The following is a 21,612-nucleotide window of genomic DNA, read 5'->3' as shown; positions in this document are numbered from 1 at the left end:
CAAAAGCCAATGAACCATATATATCTAAGCGTGTCTCTCTGGTCTCTGTGGTCAGCTCCCTTGGTTTATGCATTTGGCCTTGTTACTGGTACTGTTTTTACTATAACTTTGCAGCAAGTTTTGAAATCAGGAAGTGTCTTACAACTTCTTTCCTCTCTTTCAAGATTATTTTGCCTCTTTGGAGTCCCTGGAGATACCGTGTAAATTTTAGGATGCGTTTTTCTATTTCTGCCAAGAATGCCGTTGGGATTTTGATAGAGGTGGCACTGAATCTGTAGCTAGATCACTTCGGATAGTATTGACATCTTAACAGTGTTGTCTTCCGGTCTGTGAACATGGGATGTCTTCTTAAATATTTCTCAGCAGTGCTTTGTAGTTTAATTAATTTCTTTTAAAATATTTTCAATTTATTCTTCCTGCTTAAGCCATTAATAATAGCTGACATGTGTTGACGGACCAGAAGCCAGTGACAAACATCTGGTATGCAGGTTAACCCATGCTTGCATATCAGTAAACTTTGATTCCAATTTCATTTCTTGACCCAGGCTTTGGGTATCATTGCTTTCCTCACCTGAGAGGTTCCTGGCTCCTTTCCAGGGCTACGTGTAACTTAACTAGTTTGACAGTTTGGGTTTCTCCTTTCAAAGAACGTAGAAGGACCATAAATCATTGATAGATACAACAACAGGTGTTCTTCTGTTCCATCGTGGAGCCACTCACTTTGGCATCTCAGTTTAGACCTTCTTCGTGTCAAATGCAATCATTTTCTCATCGCTAAGGTGATCATAGTATTAAAGAACAAAAATTCAGCCAGTTCATTTGAAGATCTAATTGGCTTTACTAAGCTATTCATGAATCAGGCAGCTTCCTGTCCAGCAAGTAGAGAGGTGGCCAGAGGAGCTGTATGAAATGGAAGGGTTTCATAGGCAGAAGGAGGGTGGGGCAAGGAAGTTATTTGCAAAAGTAGGGATTATTTCAGGCCGGGACTACTACTTCTGGGGGAAGGAAATGGCAGGGGTCTTAGCCTTGCAGACCACCTCCTTGGTGCTGACCCAGAAACCCCAGATTGGCTGATTCTCATCACCTGGGGAAGGTGGGCCAGGTGTGAACTCTAGGTCTGGCGTCGTGGGCTGTAGCACAAGTGACCAATGACTAACCCGCAGTTTTCTCTATCACGATATGTTCCAGATTTCTAATCTAGCTCTCAATCTATCTAGATTATCCCATTTTCTGGATTTTTGGTTCCGTACCCAAAGTTGCCGGTCACATTTAGTTACCTGAAGCTCACACCACGATCAGAATCTTGGGCTGTTTTTTCTTGTTCTTTGACTGCACCTTGACTTTCTAATATTCTATCAGATTTAAGAATTTCATATATTTTATGGAAAGAAACTAAAAGAAATACCTTCCAGTGACATGGGTTTTATATATATAAATATTTATATATAATAAACATTTATATTGTCTAATATTTATATACATTTATATATTATACATATATATATATATATATATACACACACACACACATACTCTGAAACTCATGACTTTTTTTCAGTGAAAGGGAATGAATGGTTCTGCAGTGTCAAAGAGTCAAGAATTTCCAGTTAGCTGTGTGTTTGAAAAAGTGAAAATGTTGGTTGTTCAGTCATGTTTGCAACCCCATGGACTGTATAGCCCACCAGGCTCCTCTGTCCATGGGATTCTCCAGGCAAAAATTCTGAAGTGGATAGCCATTCCCTTCTCCAGGGGGTCTTCCCAACCTAGGGATCCAACCTGGGTTTCTTGCATTGCAGGCAGATTCTTTATCATCTGGGCCACCAGGGAAGCTGCTGCTGCTGCTGCTGCTAAGTCACTTCAGTCGTGTCCAACTCTGTGCGACCCCATAGACAGCAGCCCACCAGTCTCCCCCATCCCTGGGATTCTCCAGGCAAGAACACTGGAGTGGGTTGCCATTGCCTTCTCCAGGGAAGCCCATACTGGTGTGTAAATTAGACGGTTCCTAGCCTGTTCCTGGATACGTTGTTTTTCCCACAGCAGCTTTCTTTCACTGATTCATTCATTCAATCATAAGAACATAACATTTAAAAATAAATAATCCACCAAAATTTAAGATGTTTACACAGAGTTCAAGCAGTTTCATTACATTGATGTCAAGCTTCTGATTAGATATTTGACTTTAAATTGCTTTTTTGTCATCTCTGAAATAATGGTTTTATTTTTTCAGCTTTCTTTTCTAAAATTTAAATGTTTTACTAAAAATTAAATAACCGTAGGATGGATATCTGTAATTTTTCTTATCCCATTGAAATGCTGATTTGGAATTCTAGGTGCTGGGGAATATTGATTCAGCCAGAGAGTAAAGGTCCTTCTATAGATTAACACCAATGCTGAGTGGACTTGAAATATTGCCGTTAAAAGAGATTTAGGTTTAGAAAAAACTGCTACAGCCAAATGAAGTTAAACCGATTCAGATGTAAATCTGCACTTCCCACCCTACAACCTTAACTAGAGCTTCTGATTTTCAGTCCTCTCGTGTCTTGTCCTTTTGTATCGGCCACTAACATCTTACCTTTGATTCTTTTTTTTTTTTAATTGGTGTATAATTGCTTACAGTGTGTTCGTTTCTGCTGGACAGTGTTACGAATCGCCGTATATATGCGTACATCCCCTCCCCCTTGGGCCTCCCTCCCACCTGCGCCCTTCCAGCCCTCTAGGCCATGGCAGGGCGCAGAGCTGAGCTCCCTGTGCGCTTCAGCAGGTCCCCTCTAGCTGTCTGCACGTGGTGGTGTGTATACGGCAGTGCTACTCTCTCAATTCATGCCACCCTCTCCCTCCCCCGCTGTGCCCACAAGTCCGTTCTCTGCGTCTGCGTCTCCGTCCCTACCTTGGAAATAGATTCATTTGTGCCATTTTTCTGGATGCCACATATAGATGTTAATATGCAGTATTTGTTTTTCTCTTTCTGCGTTCACTCTGTTTGACACACTCTAGATCCATCCACATCTTGTTAATGTTTTAAGATAGTAGTAGTATGATAGGTTTGGGCTTTTCTACATCATACATTTTGGTTTGGGTTTTTTTCTGTCCCCTGTGTCCTTATAGGTGAAAAGTTGGGAGAAAGACCTGATTAGATATGGAGAAGTTTTGTCTTGCATAATAATATGAGACATTTTACAGAAAAAGTAAACGTGTTAATTGTTCTCTATATGACGTGTGAGTCTGCAATTACATTCAGTCCCCAGGGCACTAGGCCTGTGGGTTTCATCATTTGCTCGTTAAACTCGGTCAGTGCGCTCAGAATGGCCTAGAATGTTCAGTCCTGCAGCTGGAGTACAGGTGTTGGTTGTCATCTCTGCTTCTCACGTTACCAGGAGTCTGGGTCAAAAGTTAGATCGAGAAGGAAAACTGATTCATCAGACAGTGTTTTATATTGAAACTTTACTATGTTTTTCTTCAACAGAAATGCACATCAAAATATTCACCCAGAAAACCAAGAGCTAGTGAGGGTGCTTCGGGAACAGCTTCAAACAGAACAGGTACTGTCGTGACACGAGTCTGCGCGTTTGTGTGAGGAGGCCGTAGTCTTACTCCTTTTGCGGAAGAAATAGTGATGGAATATCCGTAAATTCCTTCCACAGAAGCACAGGCTTCTCTCCTGCTTGGAGTTAGTTACCTTTCGTTATCCTGTTGATTGTACGTTTTCAGATTAGGCAAATGATTAGCCTTAATCTAAGATATTTTCATGTGCTAATTTTAATTTGCTTTAAAAGACAGCAGTTTCCTATTTAACTGATAAGGAAAAAAATCACTGTCTCATTGACTTTAATGAAATGTGGTGGAAAAACTACTCTTTCTAAAATACATCCCCCTAAGACCTTCAAATAAATGACTGTAACGGGTAGGTTTTTTTTTTTCCTTTTTTTTTTCTTCTTCTCTGGTCAAAATTAACAAAACTAGCTAGGCAGAGAGGAGAACTCTCCTCTGCCTCGTCTTTGTTTTGAGCTGTATGGACTCACTAAGAACCAGAAATATATTTCATGAAGGCTGGGTTAAGTAGGATATTATACACCTTCACGGGGCTTCCCAGGTGGCGTTGCCAGTGCAGGAGTTGTTAAGAGACGCGGGTTTGATCCCTGGGTCGGGAAGATTCCCTAGAGGAGGGCCTGGCAACCCATTCCAGTATTCTTGCCTGGAGAATCCCATGGACAGAGAAGCCTGGTGGGCTACTGTCCATAGGGTCGCAAAGAGTCAGACACAATTGAAGTGACTAAAGCACAGCACACCTTCATCTGAGACAGCGAACATCAAAAAAAAAAAAAAATTAAAAATTGATTGCCTACCCACCAATCCAACTTTAATTCCAAAGAGAGTTTTTATGATATATCCATTTACCTCTTATTTATTAACCATCTACCATATGCCAAATATTGTTCCAGGCGTGGGAAATTCATTCATGAACTAAATGGACAAGAATTCTTGCTCCATAGAACTTTAATCCCATGACACAGAAATAGTGTAAACATATTCGTAGTATTGTGTTCCAGAGCTCTTGTTATCAATAATTCACGCAGGGATGGCGTTTTATAATTTACAAAGTGATTTCCCATATAACTATGTCATTTAATCTCCAAACATGTCACACGGTCAGGGATGTATGAATGAAGCAGATGTTAGAAATAGAAGAAAAGTGAACCCTTGGAGAGTTGCTCGGCCCACCGGATTCTTCACCGAGTGAAGGCTTCAGCTCAGCCTGCAGAGTAATTCAGGATAACTTAACTCTTTCTAATAGAGTAACTCCAGAGTTAGTCCAGGTTTTCATCTTTAGACCGTGTTCAGGAAGCAAGGTAGAGCCCGTGCAGGGTAAGGGGAACAGCAGCGGAGGCTCGTGAGTTTATCAAACCTGTAAGACCCTAACCGAGTGCCCATCAGAGATTTCAAGGATTACGCAGTCCTGACTGTATCCTCAAGTGTGCTTGAGCAAGCAGCTGATTTTGCAATGCCCATGTGTGTCGTGTCTCAACGTGCGCGCGTTTTTCTCACCAGGATGCACCTGCTGCCGCCCGACAGCAGTTCTATACTGACATGTACTGTCCGATCTGCTTACATCAAGCTTCCCTCCCCGTGGAGACCAACTGTGGACATCTCTTTTGCGGTAAGCAAACGGTGCTGCTCCTCTGGGTAAAAGGGACTGTTTAGACCGAGACGTGTGTGTGTGCGTGTGTGTGTGTGTGTGTGTGCGCGCGCGAGTCCTGTGTGTGTGCGTGCGTGCGTGAGTCCTAATTTTCTCTCCGCCACCGTCTGTATTTTTATGAGTAGGATGGATTGCTTCTGGGATCCTACTCTCCTTGTCAGCAACTTTTATTGAGTGTCTGTGGGCTTAAAAAAAAAAACCTAGTTATTCACCTCCCCAGTAAACAGCACTGTGTTTCTTTGAATAGTAAGTGTATCAGCACCACAAGGGAGTCACTGAAGCCCTCTTCTCATCACCTTTCAGGTGTCTTCGTTTGTTACTTCTTTCCAAAGGGTCAGGAAGGGTCTTCTCTCAGGGACCTTGCCCGAGACCTTTTCTCGGCTCTGCTACCCCTTTCTCACTCTGAGTCGATGCAAAGGTTCTTCCCTCTGTTCCTGCATGACCCCCCCAGAGGCTCGGTAACCCTGGAGCATGTGGAGGAACGAGAGGAGACATTGATGTCACCCTTAGTCTGGGGGTGGGTGCTGTCTACCCCTGAATGTTCTTCCCGACCTTCCAGAAAGAGTTCATCGAGAGCAGTGGGGTATCCTGTAGCTGTTTGCTGGCTGTGGTCACGGGAGATGGGGGAAGTTCAGTTATTCCGTGCCTGCTGTGTGCTGGACACAACATACCCGCATCTCCTCCAAGCCCACAGACGAGGAGACTGAGGTGCAGCTGTGCTGAGGTTTGGCAAAGGGCATCCCAGCTGCAGGCGGACAGAGCTCGGTTTTAAACCCGGTCTAATGTCAAAGCCAGGGCCAAATTCTGCATGATCGCTGGTTTATACCGCGACTCTCTACTTAAGGTTTCTGTCATCACTAGACCTGATTTTTATTGAGACTGTTTCCATTTGAACCAAGATAGGGTTCTGATCGCTCCCAGGCTGTACCCAGCTTCTGCGTCCAGACTGATTAAAACTATATCGTACGTTGATCTGCGTATTGCCCTCGCCCCTTTGTATCTTTCGTCTGAGATTCAGAATTCTGAGGTGTACCGTGTTCCTCTTGACGCTGTTGGGGATGAAGTAGAGTCTGGAACCTGTCCAGGTGACGCAGGATTCTCTGTGCCTCGTGCTCCTTCCGGTGGTGCTTGCCAGACTATTATTGCCTCATCCGTTAATTTCAGCCTCTTCCCTCAAGTTTTAGCCTTAAGGAGCTACTGAATTGTAAAACACCTATTTCAGTGTGTATCCTTAGTTATCTGTTGGAAATGCTGGTGAGCAGCAAAGTAATGCACAATCAGAGGGGTGGGGGGAATTAAACGGTCATCAGAGAAAACAGCTGCTCCCTGCTCGGAGCTCTGGTCGCTGGTCCTTGTCAGCTGGAGCCCCTCGCTGAGTCTGGCCGTGGCCCCGGCCACGTTGATGTCACCACGTTGACACATTGACCACATTGATGTCCTCTTGCCCAGGACCCCAGGCCAGCCTGGGAATCTGGGAGGTCTGGCTGGCTAAACGGAGTCTGTTTGCCAGGCCGGGCCCTGGCGATTCACTGAGCAGATAACCCGGCAGCCGAAAGATGGCTGTGCTGTGCGCTTGGTTTTTACCTCTGGGTCTGAGGTAATAGGTTAGACTCCTCCTCTTACCCTGCTCTACTTGTTGGACAGATTTATTTACTGTCTGTGGGTCCAAAGGTTAAAAAAAGAGAAAAAACAGCACCTAGTTATTCAGCCTCACAGTAAACAGGAATGTGTTGCTTGGAACAGCAGTTCAAGGATGTTGGTATGAGGTGTGTGAGGGCACTCCCGCTCAGCTCCGTGTGTGAACTACGGTTCTGAGCCTTTACAGAGCCAAGGGTACCAGCAGCCCCCCACGTCCCCTTCCTTGCATTTGTAACCCACGTTATTGTATTTAATTCTCCGGTGATCTTGTGGGGTCTCATTCCCATTTTACAAAATAAGCAGATCCGCAGAGATGGTGGCCTGACTTCAGGTCATTGAGTCATCTCTCCCGTCATCCAGTTGAGGTGGATCGCCCTTTTATTTATTTATTTTTTAACTTTTTTTTTTTTTTTAATGTGGACTATTTTTGAAGTCTTGATTGAGTTTGTTACAATATAGCTCCTGTGGTGTACATTCTGGTTCTTTTTGGCCACTAGGCATGTGGCCAATCCTCCCCAACCAGGGTTTGAACCCACACCCTCTGCATTGGAAGGTGAAATCTTACCCTCTGGACCACAGGGATGTCCCGGATCTCCCGTTTAAAGAGGAGAAAAGTTGAGGAAGCAAGAAAAAGCATCAGGCACATCCCAGCAGATGTGTGTGAACCGAGTGTCTGATTAGTTGGCCCATAGTTTTCCAGCGTAGGCGAGCGGCCGTTACGTAATGTGCAAACAAGGACGCCTACATTCCAATTTGTGGAAATAAGATTAAATCAGTCAACATGTGTCAAAGCACACTGGACTTTGTGGATGAAAAGGTACTAGATAGATCTGAGGCGTCATTACCGATGGTGGAAATACTCACAGATTATGATCCTTTGCTTTCACGTAGATTCCATATGGCATTAGATTGCTCAGGGTATTTAGTAAATATTATCTAACACAGCACTAAGAGCAGAAGATCCCAGATACAGGCGGTTTGGCATTTAAATTCATCTTTACATTGTTGAACCAGTTTCCCCCACAGTCACTAACATCCAGGTGGGCCAGCCGAGGCTTCAGCCGTTGGCTTGCTCACCAGACCCCTCAGGTACCACTGTTTCTGCCTCTGGCACGTACTCTTTTTTTTACTATAAAACCTGGAGCATCCTCCCTCCTGTGTTCTGCCGAACTAAATCTTACTGATCCCACAAAGTTGGGTTCAAATTCTGTATTCCTTGTGTATCGAAAGTTAACATGACACAGTTCAGGATTCAACGACCTTCTGATTGATTTGAGTGTGTTGCATTGGTATCCTCAGTCCACTTGTCAGTGCTCGCTCTGAATTGTGGACATGTGGTTGATCTGGAAGAATCAGAACGAGGAACACAGAGGGCTAAGCTGGGTGGCTGAGGTGAGAGGAAGAAAACAGAAGACTTTAGCAGAAACCAGGAAGCACTTAGTTCAGATGCACAGTGGAACCTGGACAATCCGAGAAACGGGAGCCTGCAGAGAAGCACATGAACTGGCTCCGTAAACGTCAGCCAGTGTTAAAAAATGTTCCTTCTTCGTTTGGTACTAGTCTGAGCTTCAGTGCACATACACGGAGCTCAGTGACCACCACTTTTTAGAGTCTGTAAATCCTCCCATTAGGCTGTGTTTACCTGTTTCACTGCTTGTCGACACGAGAAGTCCAATCCATCCAGTATAAAAACTGACTCAATTACTTAACTGGATTATGAACTTTATTTGGGCAGGAAGCATGTAATCTTTGTATCCTTTGGTTCCTTATTCATATTACCTAGTTACTGTTACTTAAGCATACTGTTACTTAAGCATTGGTTTTCTAAACTTTTAAAAATATGGAACTTGTGTTTTTAGAACACATGCATCAAATTTGGAATGGAAAGTTGACACCGATTTGTCAGTTATCATGTTTACAATCATATTCAGTTATTTATTTTGCATAAGAAATGCAATACTTTCTGTTAAGCCTTACAGCACTGAAGCAGTTTACGCTTGCTTTTTTTTTAATTGGAACATAATTGCTTTACAACGTTATATTGGTTTCTGCTATTCAACAGCGTGAGTCAGCCGTATAGATACGTGCATTTCCTCCCTTCTGAGCCTCCTGCCTTCCCCTCATCACACCACACGAGGTCATCACAGAGCACCCAGCTGGGTTCCCTGCTATTGCAGCAGTTTTCCCCTCGCTATCAAGTTCACACATGGTGCTGTGTATATGTCAGTGCTACTGTCTCAGTTTGGCCCATCCTTCCCACGCCGTGCCCACGGGTCATTTCTCTACGTCTGCATCTCTGTTCCTGCCCTGCATGTAGGTTCATCGGTACCATTTTTCTAGATTCCATATATATGTATTAATATACGATCTTTGTCTTTTTTACTTACTTCACTACGTGTAACAGGCTCAAGGTTCATCCACCTCACTAGAACTGACTCAAATGTAATACTCCATTGTGTATATGTATGTACCACAGCTTCTTTATCTGTTCGTCTGTTGATGGACATCTAGGTTGCTTCCATGTCCTAGCTGTTGTAAATAGTGCTGCTCTGATCGTGGGGGTTACATGTGTCATTTTCAATTATGATTTCCCAGGGTATACGCCCAGTAGTGGGATTGCTGGGTCATATGGTAGTTTAATCCTAGTTTTTTGTCTGTCTGTTTTTTTAAGCAGTCTTCATACTGTTCTCCATAGAAGCTGTATCAGTTTACCTTCCCACCAACAGTGCAGGAGGGTTCCCTTTCCCCCACCTCCTCGCCTGCATTAAATGTTTGTAGTATTTTTGACGATGACCGTTCTGACTGGTATGAGGTGATACCTTACCGTAGTTTTGATTTGCATTTCTCTTAATAATGAGTGATGTTGAGCATCTTTTCATGTGTTTGTTGGCCATCTGTATATATTTCTTTGGAGAAGTGTCTGTTTAGATCTTCTGCCCATGTTTTGATTGGGTTCGTTTTTCTGATACTGAGCTGCATGAGCTGCTTGTATGTTTTGTAGAGCAATCATCAGTTGCTTCGTTTGCAATTATTTTCTCCTGTTCTGAAGGTTTTCTTTTCCTCTTGCTGTGCAAAAGCTTTTATGTTTAACTAGGTCCCATTGGTTTATTTTTGTCTTTATTTCTATTACTCTAGGAGGTGGGTCAAAGAGGACTTGTTGCGATTTATGTCAGAGTGTTCTGCCTATGTTTTCCTCTAAGAGTTTTATAGACTCTGGCTTCATGTTTGCTTTTGATTGTAAAAATGCTTGTATCATAGCTTGTAATTTAAATTAAAATGTATTTCAGTGGCTAGGAATTGTTATTAGATTTGAATTTGCCTGAAGAGTTGGTTGGATGAAGTAAAAAACATTCTAAAGTAGGTGATGTTGTTAAAATATTTCAAATATATGAAACTTTCTTGGGATATATGGACTTAACAACATCAGTATTGATGTTTTCTTCCCATTAGGTACCTGCATTGTTGCATACTGGAGATACGGTTCGTGGCTTGGGGCCATCAGTTGTCCGATCTGTAGACAAACGGTAATGTTGGTGTCCAGAAAACATCATTTATACAAGTCCATTTTATAAATTGGGCTTCCCTGTGGCTCAGCTGGTAAAGAATCGCCTGCAATGCAGGAGACCCCAGTTCAATTCCTGGGTTGAGAAGATCTGCTGAAGAAAGCATCAGCTACTCACTGCAGTATTCTTGGGCTTCCCTGGTATCTCAGCTGGTAAAGAATCTGCCTTCAGTGTGGGAGACCTGGGCTTGAGTCCCAGGTTGGGAAGATCCCCTGGAGAAGGGAAAGGCTACCCACTCCAGTATTATGATCTGGAGAATTCTATGGACTGTATAGTCCATGGGGTCATAAAGAGTCGGACACGATTATATAGTTTCTGTATCTGACTCTTGAATTATTCTTATATTTTTAACAGGACTTCATTTATCCAAAGCTTCTGTGATGTTTCTCCATTATTTTTGTTAAATGTCTGTAAGATGCCCCAAAGAAGGGAATTCCCTTTGATATCCCTTTAGTTGTTGTGAGACAAAAAACTGGTAAATGAGTCCCCCACCCCACACTCCAAATCCTAAGAAGTCTTTGCTGTAACTCCAGCAAAGGAATAACTGAACTAGCAATCAGGCTTAAGCAAATATTCCCCACATAGACCTCTTTTGAAAAAAAAACTAGTTTTTGGTTGTACTTTATTTTTCATCTCCCCTTCCATGGTGAGGATCCAGATAGCTCTAAATGATGAACAATACTTTTTTGAAAAAGTCTCTTTTGGCAACAACAACCACATTGCATTATCAGAACAGATTAGACCATCCTAGTTGATACAGAAGCTACATCAGGAGGAAGGCTTTTATAAACACATATTTAAGGCGGAAATGTTAGGACACGTGAGATGCACCAAATGGTCTCCATTCCTTTGACACACCGGAGATACAAAATACTGAAAACTCTGAGAAACTGAAGTTCTTTGTTTTACAATTAATAAATATAGCAAAGTGGGGTGTTCTATCAGTCGTACGTGGTTTTTCAAATTTTCCTTTATTTAATTTTTCATTTAAAATACATGCCTGAAAATGAGTCCTGAACGCGTGGGAGGTCTTCCAGGGAAAATGGAAGTCCTGACCAGGACAAAGAGCTTCCAAGTCGAGCAGCCAGACTTGAGCGCCTCCATTTGCTCCCTCTGGCAGCCCCACTGAGACAGGAAAGCCGTCAACCCAGACAGACCACAGAACAGAACCAGAGAAGGAGCAACAGGTTTCCAAAAATTCTTTGCCAACTCTAACAGACATACAGAAAAGCACACAAAATAAAGTACAGCTCACTGACTTACCACAAAGCCACACCTGAGTAACCAACAAAGGTCCGTCTAGCCAAGGCTATGGTTTTTCCAGTATTCATGTATGGATGTGAGAGTTGGACCATAAAGAAAGCTGAGCACCAAAGAATTGATGCTTTTGAACTGTGGTGTTGGAGAAGACTCTTGAGAGTCCCTTGGACTGCAAGGAGATCCAGCCAGTCCATCCTAAAGGAAATTAGTCCTGAATATTCATTGGAAGGATTGATGCTGAAACTGGAACTCCAGTACTTTGGCCACCTGGTGTGAAGAACTGACTCATTGGAAAAGACCCTGATGCTGGGAAAGAATGAAGGCAGGAGAAGGGGATGAGATGGTTGGATGGCATCACCAACTTGATGGACATGAGTTTGGGTAAACTCCGGGAGTTGGTGATGGACAGGGAGGCCTGGCATGCTGCAATCCATGGGGTCGCAAAGAGTCGGACACGACCGAGCGACTGAACTGAACAGAGTAACCACCGCCTTGATGAAGAACTGGAGACTGGCTGCAGCCCCAGAAGCCTCTGCAGTACCTCGTCCAAGTCTCTGCCCCACCCTCGCCACCTTTCTCTCCTAGAGGTGACCACCATGTGACTGTCAGGACTGCTGTTCTAACTACCCTAATAGTCCTAATCTGGACCAGCCTAATTGGACTATTGTAACAGTCCAATTTCCTTGATTTTCTTTATAGTTTCATTGCCTCAGCATGCTCGTCTAGATTACTGTTTGATTTTGCCTGATTTTTGGATGTTGTATATATAAAACCATGTAGAATGTATTGTGAAACACAAACAGAAGCATACACACACGTGTGTGCCTCTGAGCCGCCGTTCTGGCTTACCACTCCCCACCATCACCTCTTTCTTTTTTGTTCAGAGAGACAGAGGTTCAAGGCCTTCTCTCCTTTCTTCTTGCCTCTTCATCTCCAGATTCTGCCTCTGTCGCCCTTTTTGCCATGTGATTAGGAGAAAAGTGATTTTTTTGGTCCCACCTCTCCGGCTGATTTCACAAGGCGGTCGATGCGGAAGCTTCCCTGCTGGCGCACCTCTCATCTCTGCCAGCAACACGGAGGCCAGGCCAAAGGTCTGCATGGAAGACTAGTTCCGGCACCTGTTCCCTCTTCCTGCCACCCCCCGTGGCTTTTCATAAGGCATATGTATATTCGCATCCTTTGGACCACACCTGCGTCGACTAGAGGCTAGAAGCTGGAGATACAGTTCTTGTAATACAGTAGCTTGTAGGTTCCCCAACTGCAGAGGAAGCGGCCCCTTCATCACCTGCCTGACCACCTGCTTCACTGGGGATCGCGCACATGCTGCTGCCGTGACCGCAACAGGTTCACGCGCTTCCCCTGGGTGTGCACACTTGACACACCAGAGGTCCAGCCCTGTTCCTAGGGCAAGCCCGCGTGTCAGGCGTTCTACACACCCCAGACAGAGGAGGTCCTTGCCCTCTGGCACCATTGTAACGGCTCCCCCAGTGCTTTATGACCGTTGCGTTCAAGCCTGCCTCGCCTTCTGTCCAGGGGACTGTGAGCACCGGGGTCAAGGCTGCAGTTTCACTTTTTGTGTGTATCTAGCATTTAGCACACTGCCTCGCCCAGAGTAAGTGTTAGCTGCTCAGAGTCCGACTCTTTGCAACCCCGTGGACTATAGTCCACCTAGCTCCTCTGTCCATGGGATTTCCCAGGCAAGAATACTGGAGTGGGTTGCCATTCCCTTCTCCAGGGGATCTTCCTGACCCAGGGATCGAACGCAGGTCTCCTGCATCACGGCGGATTCTTCACTGTCTGAGCCACCAGGGAAGCCCGGCCCAGAGCAGGTGCTCAGTTAATGTTCAGTGAAGAATTCAGTGTATTAACAAGCGCCTGCAGCTGCTGTTCCTGTCGCCTGCTGCTCTCTCTTAGTGGCTCCTGTGTATTGCTGCTTGGGAAGCATCTGCGCAGTCAAGTCCTGGTTCTGTAGCTGAGCTGAGGAAGGGTCAAAATTACACAGTGAGATGATTGAAACCCAGATCTGTCCTGACCGCTTCCCATTTCTCTGGGAGCTCTTACATTTTAAGTGTACTTGTTTTTGAGGTTCCATCATCTTCAGATTACCCAAATGTAGCCCCAGGACGTTTGTGATCCTCCTCACCTCTCCACAGAGGAAACAGGGTTAAATGTATACTTTATACGAGAGTGTCAAGTATTACACTTTTGATCATAGTAGAGATGGATGCAGAAACTTCATGTCTGTATTGTGGTTGGTGGCATTCAAAGAGAATTCAGATGCCGCTGAGGATAAGGAGTCATGATTTTAATTGAAGATGAAATCCCTAATTTTTCTCTTTCAAAATAATTAGTATATATATTTTTATGTCACTTTGCTCCCGAGTATTTTCTCATCGTTCTTGTATCTTCAAATATCCGTTAGCCCAAAGAGAGAACCACTGACTTGCTCCCTGGTGTGGATTGAAAAGCCTTTGAACCATTGTTCATTTTATTTTACAGGAGTGCAAACAACATTTTGAATTGGATTTTATTGTAAGGAAACAATAACTTACTTTCCTCGCCTGTGTGGCCTTTGTTAAAAGAAATGAGCGAAATCTGAATTCAGAAGCTTATCTCATTTTACTGAATGCTAACACAAGACGAAAAAAATTAATGCTTCAGAAAGGTGTGCAAACTTTTTTTTTTTTCTGTAATATTCAGGTGACTTTACTGCTACCAGTATTTGGTGAAAATGACCAGTCTCAGGATGTTGTCTCATTGCATCAGGATATCAGTGATTATAACCGGAGATTCTCAGGGCAGCCCAGATCTGTAAGTAATGTTGCAGTGGGTGCAGAGTTAGAGTGCAGGGATACTTGTCTTTTGTGAAGTGAGATTTACCAGTAAATACTCTCTAGCTGTGAAAAGTCTGGATGTGTTGGGTAAATTCTTCACCTTCATCATTGTTGTTACAGCAACTGGTTTAGAGTTCTCCCAAGGACTAGTTTTCTTATCTTTTAAAAATGGCATTATAAAACTTTTGAAAAAAAAAAATGGCATTATAAAACTTGTTAAGAAAGTGACACCGGCCAAAAAAAAGGCAATAGAAAACATTGGAGGGAAAGGTAAAATTATCAGACTCTTACGTGATTCTAATAGGGGTTGTTTATGGGAAACTTATAACTGAGAACTTCTGGAGGGAGTTTTACAGTCATGTTTCCTCTGTTTATTTACCCTGTTTGAATTGTTTCCTTAAGTAATCCTAAGTTTTGAGGGTTTCGTATGTCAGGTATTTAAAAGCATTCAATTTTTAAAAGAAATTGTGTTAATTCTACAGCTGTCCCTCCTCCCCCCAAAAGGCACCTGATAGATTAAAAACTCACACTTTACTGACTCATCCCAGTGTTCTCCAAATGCAACAGAGGATTCTAGAAGTGCATGTGTGACTGAATATGTACTTCAAAACCCAGAACACACTCAGTACAAACCCATACGGGAAGCTCTAGGCCCCGACGTCCACCTGCTCAGTGAGCATCCCAGCGGGATGTTCCTGGCGTTTCAGCCACGAGACGTAACGTGAAGGGCACTGCCCAGAACGCATGTCCCTCTGCTTGTCTCCTGGCTGACTTCTCATCCTTCGGGTTGTCCGTAAACAGACATTCCTCGGAGAGGCTGTCCCTCATCAACCAGGGTGGTCTCTGTCCTTGCCCTCCGACCTTGTTCATTACCATTCTCTCAGGACACGGTTCACAAGGGTGAGGGCCGTGTTTATTTAGTCACTACTGTAGTCTCAGTGCCTGGGACACGGTCAGCCTTACTGTCTGTAGAACTTCAGTCAGTTCAGTTCAGTTCAGTCGCTCAGTCGTGTCTGACTCTTTGCAACCCCATGGACTGCAGCATGGCCTCCCTGTCCATCACCAGCTCCCGGAGTTCACTCAAACTCATGTGCATCGAGTCGGTGATGCCATCCAGCCATCTCATCCTCTGTCGTCCCCTTCTCCTCCTGCCCCCAATCCCTCCCAGCATCAGGGTCTTTTCCAACGAGTCACCTCTTCACATGAGGTGGCCAGAGTATTGGAGTTTCAGCTTCAGCATCAGTCCTTCCAATGAACACCCAGGGCTGATCTCCTTTAGAATGGACTGGTTGGATCTCCTTGCAGTCCAAGGGACTCTCAAGAGTCTTCTCCAACACCACAGTTCAAAAGCATCAATTCTTTGGCACTCAGCTTTCTTTATGGTCCAACTCTCAAATCCATACATGACCACTGGAAAAACCATAGCTTTGACTAGACGGACCTTGTTGGCAAAGTAATGTCTCTGCTTTTTAATATGCTGTCTAACTCGGAGAAGGCAATGGCACCCCACTCCAGTACTCTTGCCTGGAAGATCCCATGCACGGAGGAGCCTGGTAGGCTGCAGTCCATGGGGTCGCTGAGGGTCAGACACAACTGAGCGCCTTCACTTTAACTTTTCACTTTCCTGCATTGGAGAAGGAAATGGCACCCACTCCAGTGTTCTTGCCTGGAGAATCCCAGGGATGGAGAAGCCTGGTAGGCTACAGTCCATGGGGTTGCACAGTTGGACACGACTGAAGCGACTTAGCTTAGCAGCACGTAACTTAGCGTTATCCTTAAGATAGAAATGACACTACACCTCTGTATTAAACACCTGTGTAGACTTGTGCTCCCATGTACGTTCTGTTCCTCATTTGTGACGGCAGGTACATTTAAAGGCATACACAGTTTGCCTGTTGTGGATGGTGATGGGCCAGTCTTTTAGACATCTAAGCTGCAAGAAAAGCTTGACCAGGTCAGGACTATCCTCCTTGGGTATTTAAAAGGGAGCCTCTTCTGCTGTTTTTTATCCAGCAGTTTTCTTACATATCCTCCAGAGGCATCTTAGGACGATTCTTTGAAAATCAGTGTTTCAAATTCAGGAACTACCACTGAGGTTAAAGAAATTCATTTAAAGATATTCATCGATATTTTAAAGTGTGAAGCAAACCATTGCTCAATTATTTTCTGTGTGTCAGATGTATACTTAATGAGTAAGAAAGCTTGATGTGTGATGAAATTACAATTTAGTAAAGACATTTAGCTCTTAGTTTGGTATTCTACCTCAGAGTTGGAGTCATACTGTGATTAATATACAAATATTTCTTGATGGCCCATTTCATATTTTCTTGTCTAATTACTACAGGTTTTGTGTAAATGATACAGTATGAGAACTGAACAAAATAGCTCTGATAAAGGACAGAGAAGTATTCAAAGGATGTATCAGCTGGTCATTAGAATATTTGAAGTAATTTACCATAGACCTTGTGAAAGCTGTATACCTGTTTTGCTTTAAATATTAGCTTCTTCCATAGAGAACAGAAAATTGACATAGGAAGTGGTTCTAAAAAACACCATTCCTGTGTTTTGTGATCAGTTTTCCAAAAGGAGTTATAAGATTTTATCTAGTGGGGTTTTTAAAACTGTTCTCTCATCACTAGCTCACTTCTTCCCATTTTCATCTCCATTTCCCTCTCAACCTAGATGGCACTTGTTAGACAAATAAAATACATACTTAGTGTTGGATTTATGATATTTATGCAGATGGTTAGCAGTAGGTGAACTGTGGGCAGTGGAATGACCACAGGAGGTGACGTACTTCCCCTGGCCAGTTTCTCTTGCATCTCCCAGCCCCTCAGAAATGGGACCTCAAGGGAGTGACTGAAGAGCGCCTCATCACTACACAGGACCTTGCGGGTCGCGCAGTCAGCCAGCAGCTGCACAGAGCAAGCGACAAGTCTGCAGTCAGATAGTCAGCTGACTTGCACGAGGCCATACAAATAGGCATGGGTACTTTTCTTTTTGAAACAACTTTATTTGCATGTGATTTACATGCCATAAAGCATACCTGTTTCAAGTATATAATTCAGTGGTTTTCAGTATATTTACAGAGCAAATATAATCTAATTATTAGTCTGTATATATTCAGAAAAATAATCATTTCCAGATAAGGGTAAGGCCTGGCATTCCAAAAATCATTGTGGCAATTAGTAATTCACTTAAACTCAAGTTCAACAGAATAAACATCCTAAGAAGGAAATCAGTTTCATTGATACTCTTAGATGGTCAGAGCCATCCAAGTTGATGTGTCTGTATATTTATATAATGTATATATATACTTATATGTTCTATATATATTGTCTGGCAATTTATAAAGGTCTTTTATAACAATATCTTTTCTAGTTCTTAATATTCCTTGTGGCATATACTCAGATGCTGACTTATCTCGAGTAGGTTAAACAACTTTCCTCAAGGTCACCTGGCTAATAAGGGATTGAGTTTGAGTTCAAACCCAGATCTGTCCAACCTTAAAGTTGAGACTTGAGCTCAAGCCTCAGCTTAATGCTACACACAGGTTCTTCGTTAGTTTATTTTACTAACTCAAAGTAGAGATGACTTGAATTTTGTTTTATTAATACTGTATCCTGTATTTTAAGTTTGTTGATAACTTTAATTGCTTTTCAGTTATCTGTAATAAGACCTATTTTATAAAAACCTAGTAATCAAAGAACTATTTTTTAAATAAAATGAGTAAGAAAATACGGTATTCCGTCATTATGTGAAACTCCTTCATTTATGTTGATAACTGTCTGCACATTTTAAGAAAATTGTATTATTTTGAAGTCTGACACCTTGCATACCAAATCATAATATTTGTTCTTCTTCTACCAGATTATGGAAAGAATTATGGACCTCCCCACTTTACTGAGGCATGCATTCAGAGAGATGTTTTCAGTCGGGGGCCTTTTCTGGATGTTCCGTATCAGGATAATACTTTGTTTGATGGGAGCGTTTTTCTATCTTATATCACCTCTAGATTTTGTACCCGAAGCCTTGTTTGGAATTCTTGGCTTTCTCGATGATTTCTTTGTCATCTTTTTGTTGCTCATCTACATCTCTATTATGTATCGAGAAGTAATAACACAGAGACTAAACAGATGAAAAAACATGAGTTTACTAAAATGTCTGAGCTGATGTATAACATCAGACAAAAGGACCATGGCAGTATGAAGCATCTGAATATTATCTGATGAGCTTAAAACCACTTTATGACAAACATTTGATTATCATTTGGCAAATACCTAGCAATATATGACTGGAATTTTTACATGTTGCAGATTCTAATATTAAGGTTAGAATTAGAATGATTTACAACTGTATCTTGAGTCTGTGTTGTCTATAAACTCTGTGGAAAAATATGGAATTACATTAAATGGGATGCTTATTTTTCTTGTATCTTCTCCGCGCCCCCCCCCCAAATTACTCAGATTAATTGAATATTTAGTGGGATATTGTCAGATGTAAAGTTTATCAGATTCATCCTTCTCAGTGAGTACCTACATGATAATATACTGCTATGAGCCTCACCAAAATATTTTTGTTACAATAAAATATTGTACGATATTGGGGAAAAGTCAGTGTTTCTTTGAGTACTAGCTAACTTTTGTGCATTTGAAGCAGTTCTGCTTTTCCACTCCAATATAATTCTTTGTTATCAGCTAAAAGTGAAAGAAGAAACTTGAACTTTGTTAATTTGATTTCATTATCTTGGTTTACAGAACACTTAATCAATAGAGGAATTAACAAACTGGAAGACATTTGTCTCCAGTCAGCACACTTGATATTCTGTTACGGCATTTCCTTAAGAGTTTGGTCCTTTTATAGGAGTAGCATTTAAAAGTTTCAATAACTTCTAAAGGGAATTTTGTTCTTCAGGAACCTGGGTGATACAGCAGACACATGGCAGCTTAGTGCCTCCCTCGGGAAGGTGGTTCTCATGACTGTGAGCACCAAAGACCTTAGGAGGGGACTCTTTCCTGCTTTGTGTTAGTTGCTCGGTCGTGTCCAAGTTTTTGTGACCCCATGGACTGTAGCCCAACAGGCTCCTCTGTCCATGGGATTCTCCAGGCAAGAATACTGGAGTGGGTAGCCATTCCCTTCTCCAGAGGATCTTCCCAACCTAAAGATACAACCTGGGTCTCTTGAATTGCAGGTGATTGTTTACTGTCTGAGCCACTAGGGATGCTTATAGAAGGGTACTAGGAGCACGATTTAAATCTGACTAGAGAAATTAACAGTGGGCTGTAGCAACAGGTTGACAGATTTGGTTATTTTTCTGTCAGAAAACTGTTGTAATACTGTTCCTAGATGGCAGGATGTAGCCCAGATTCATCAGGCCTTGTGCAGAAGGCAGTGAGTTACGGGAGTTATCTCGGTGTTTGGATGGCCACAGCATAAGTCGCTAAGCTCCCCTCTGCAGTTTTCTGTTTGCGAAGAATCAAAACCACAAGTATTATGGCATCTGAAGTCCCTCGGCGGGCACCGCTCATGAATGTCCTGGGCTACAGGACATCCCCGGGCTTGGGCAGCGTCAGCTCTCCCCCTGCAGTCCCCACTGGTCTTCCTGTCCACCCACACGTCAGGGGGCCTCACCGTGGACAGACGGGGAGAAACGTAGATCAGTCCCAGTCTTCAGGTGAGCTAGGTGCTGTCAACTGATGAGATGCTGAATGGTGGTATGTCCACAACAGCGTCTTGTCATTTGGGCCTAAGACCAAGCTGCTGCTTATCAGAGAGGAAAACAAAATTCTTGAGTACAGCACATTGTATTTAAAGCAATTTCCTGCACACTTTTCACTTTACCCTCAAGACAGTTATGTGAAGGAGGCAGGGCATTACCTTCCTCTTCACAGATGAAACTCCTGATGTAGATGAAAGGGTTTTTTTCTGTCTGAAGCCAGGCGCAAGTAAGTGACTGCACTGGTATCAGATGCCTGGGATTCCTACATGGGGAGAAACTGGGATCCTTTGGAAGACGTTTGGAACATACGTAGGAATAGGAAAGGTCTAGAAAGATGACACATCACAGCTACAAGAATCCTGATTCTACAGTTGCCAGTCTACTTCTCACAGGGTAGCACATTTCATAGGGAAACATTTCAGCTGCACTGACTTGGAAAGCAGTGAGTAGGAGTTTGTTACACCACCATTTACTAGTCTCGAAACGCATTTCCTAACAACTATACATTTGGTGTGGGGCTACAGCCGTGTCATTTTTTAAAGGATTTCATTTTCTGTGCATGTGTTCTGCTTCAAGTGCCATGCTTACCACGCTTTTATTGTAATATCTGGAATTCCTTCTACAGCTTTCCTGGTAGAGGTGTATTGTACCAACTTTTGTAACATTCAACACTGTGTGAAGTCTTCCTAAAGTGAAAAGGGGACATGCCGGCATCTCCGAATTCTAGACCTGTTTCTTATGTCACCTTTATTGATCACTGATGATAAATGTAAAGGGATCTGAGTATATAAAGCAGGTAGAGTCAATCAGTATTTTAAACATCATAGTAGTACTTCTGTGATTCAGAGTTAGAGCTTATAAATCAAAGCAACAATTTGGATTTTTATAAACAATAATACTGTAACTTTCACAAAAACAGATGGTCCAACCCCACAAGCAGATGATAACTTGGGCAGCTCTGTGGGGCGCGAGACGGAGGAGACAGTTGTCTAACTGCCCACCAGACCAGTGGTTCCAGCGACCAGCGTTCTCAGCACCTGAAAGCAAGCAGCACAGGACAGGGCTGTGGTGGTCCCTGTGCTGGGCAGATACCTACCTCACAGAGGTGTTTCAGAGGACTGACAGTTTGGTTCAAACTTTGTGATTTAAGAGTTTGTCAAGCAGTTATTCTTTTGAATAAAAGCAACATATGTAAAATTTAACAGTGGCTGTTACTGTCTGGTTTCTTTGATGCTGTTTGCTTTAATTTCAGAACTCCTGAAATAGCATTCAATATAATGGTTGCAATGACTTTTTCACCAATTTTGCTTTGATATTTAAAAATTTTTAAACATAGAAATGTTTTTGAGGAATATTATTTAATCTGGGCAATCTATATTAATTCTAGACAGTTAAGGGTGAAAT

At 42.9% G+C, this 21,612-nt stretch overlaps 1 protein-coding gene across 4 annotated transcripts in view; it reads left to right on the top strand.

Moving 5' to 3' along the window:
• Nucleotides 1–21,410, top strand: part of RNF170 (ring finger protein 170) — a 33,516-nt gene extending 12,106 nt beyond the window's left edge. For 3 of the 4 annotated variants that reach the window (XM_070781508.1, XM_070781509.1, XM_070781511.1), the window contains 5 exons: nt 3,464–3,539; nt 5,047–5,155; nt 10,283–10,356; nt 14,356–14,466; nt 18,360–21,410. In XM_070781508.1, the coding sequence (XP_070637609.1) occupies nt 3,464–3,539; nt 5,047–5,155; nt 10,283–10,356; nt 14,356–14,466; nt 18,360–18,629 (640 nt within the window). In that variant the 3' untranslated portion in view covers nt 18,630–21,410. The remainder of the gene's footprint in view (nt 1–3,463; nt 3,540–5,046; nt 5,156–10,282; nt 10,357–14,355; nt 14,467–18,359) is intronic. The other variant, XM_070781510.1, reaches the window with a different exon arrangement.
• The last annotated feature ends 202 nt before the right edge of the window (nt 21,411–21,612 follow it).

This window comes from Bos indicus, chromosome 27 (genome assembly GCF_029378745.1).
Source record: "Bos indicus isolate NIAB-ARS_2022 breed Sahiwal x Tharparkar chromosome 27, NIAB-ARS_B.indTharparkar_mat_pri_1.0, whole genome shotgun sequence".
NCBI lineage: Eukaryota > Metazoa > Chordata > Mammalia > Artiodactyla > Bovidae > Bos > Bos indicus.
The sequence above is the reverse complement of the archived record's forward strand: the minus strand, read 5'-3'. Positions and strand labels throughout refer to the sequence as shown.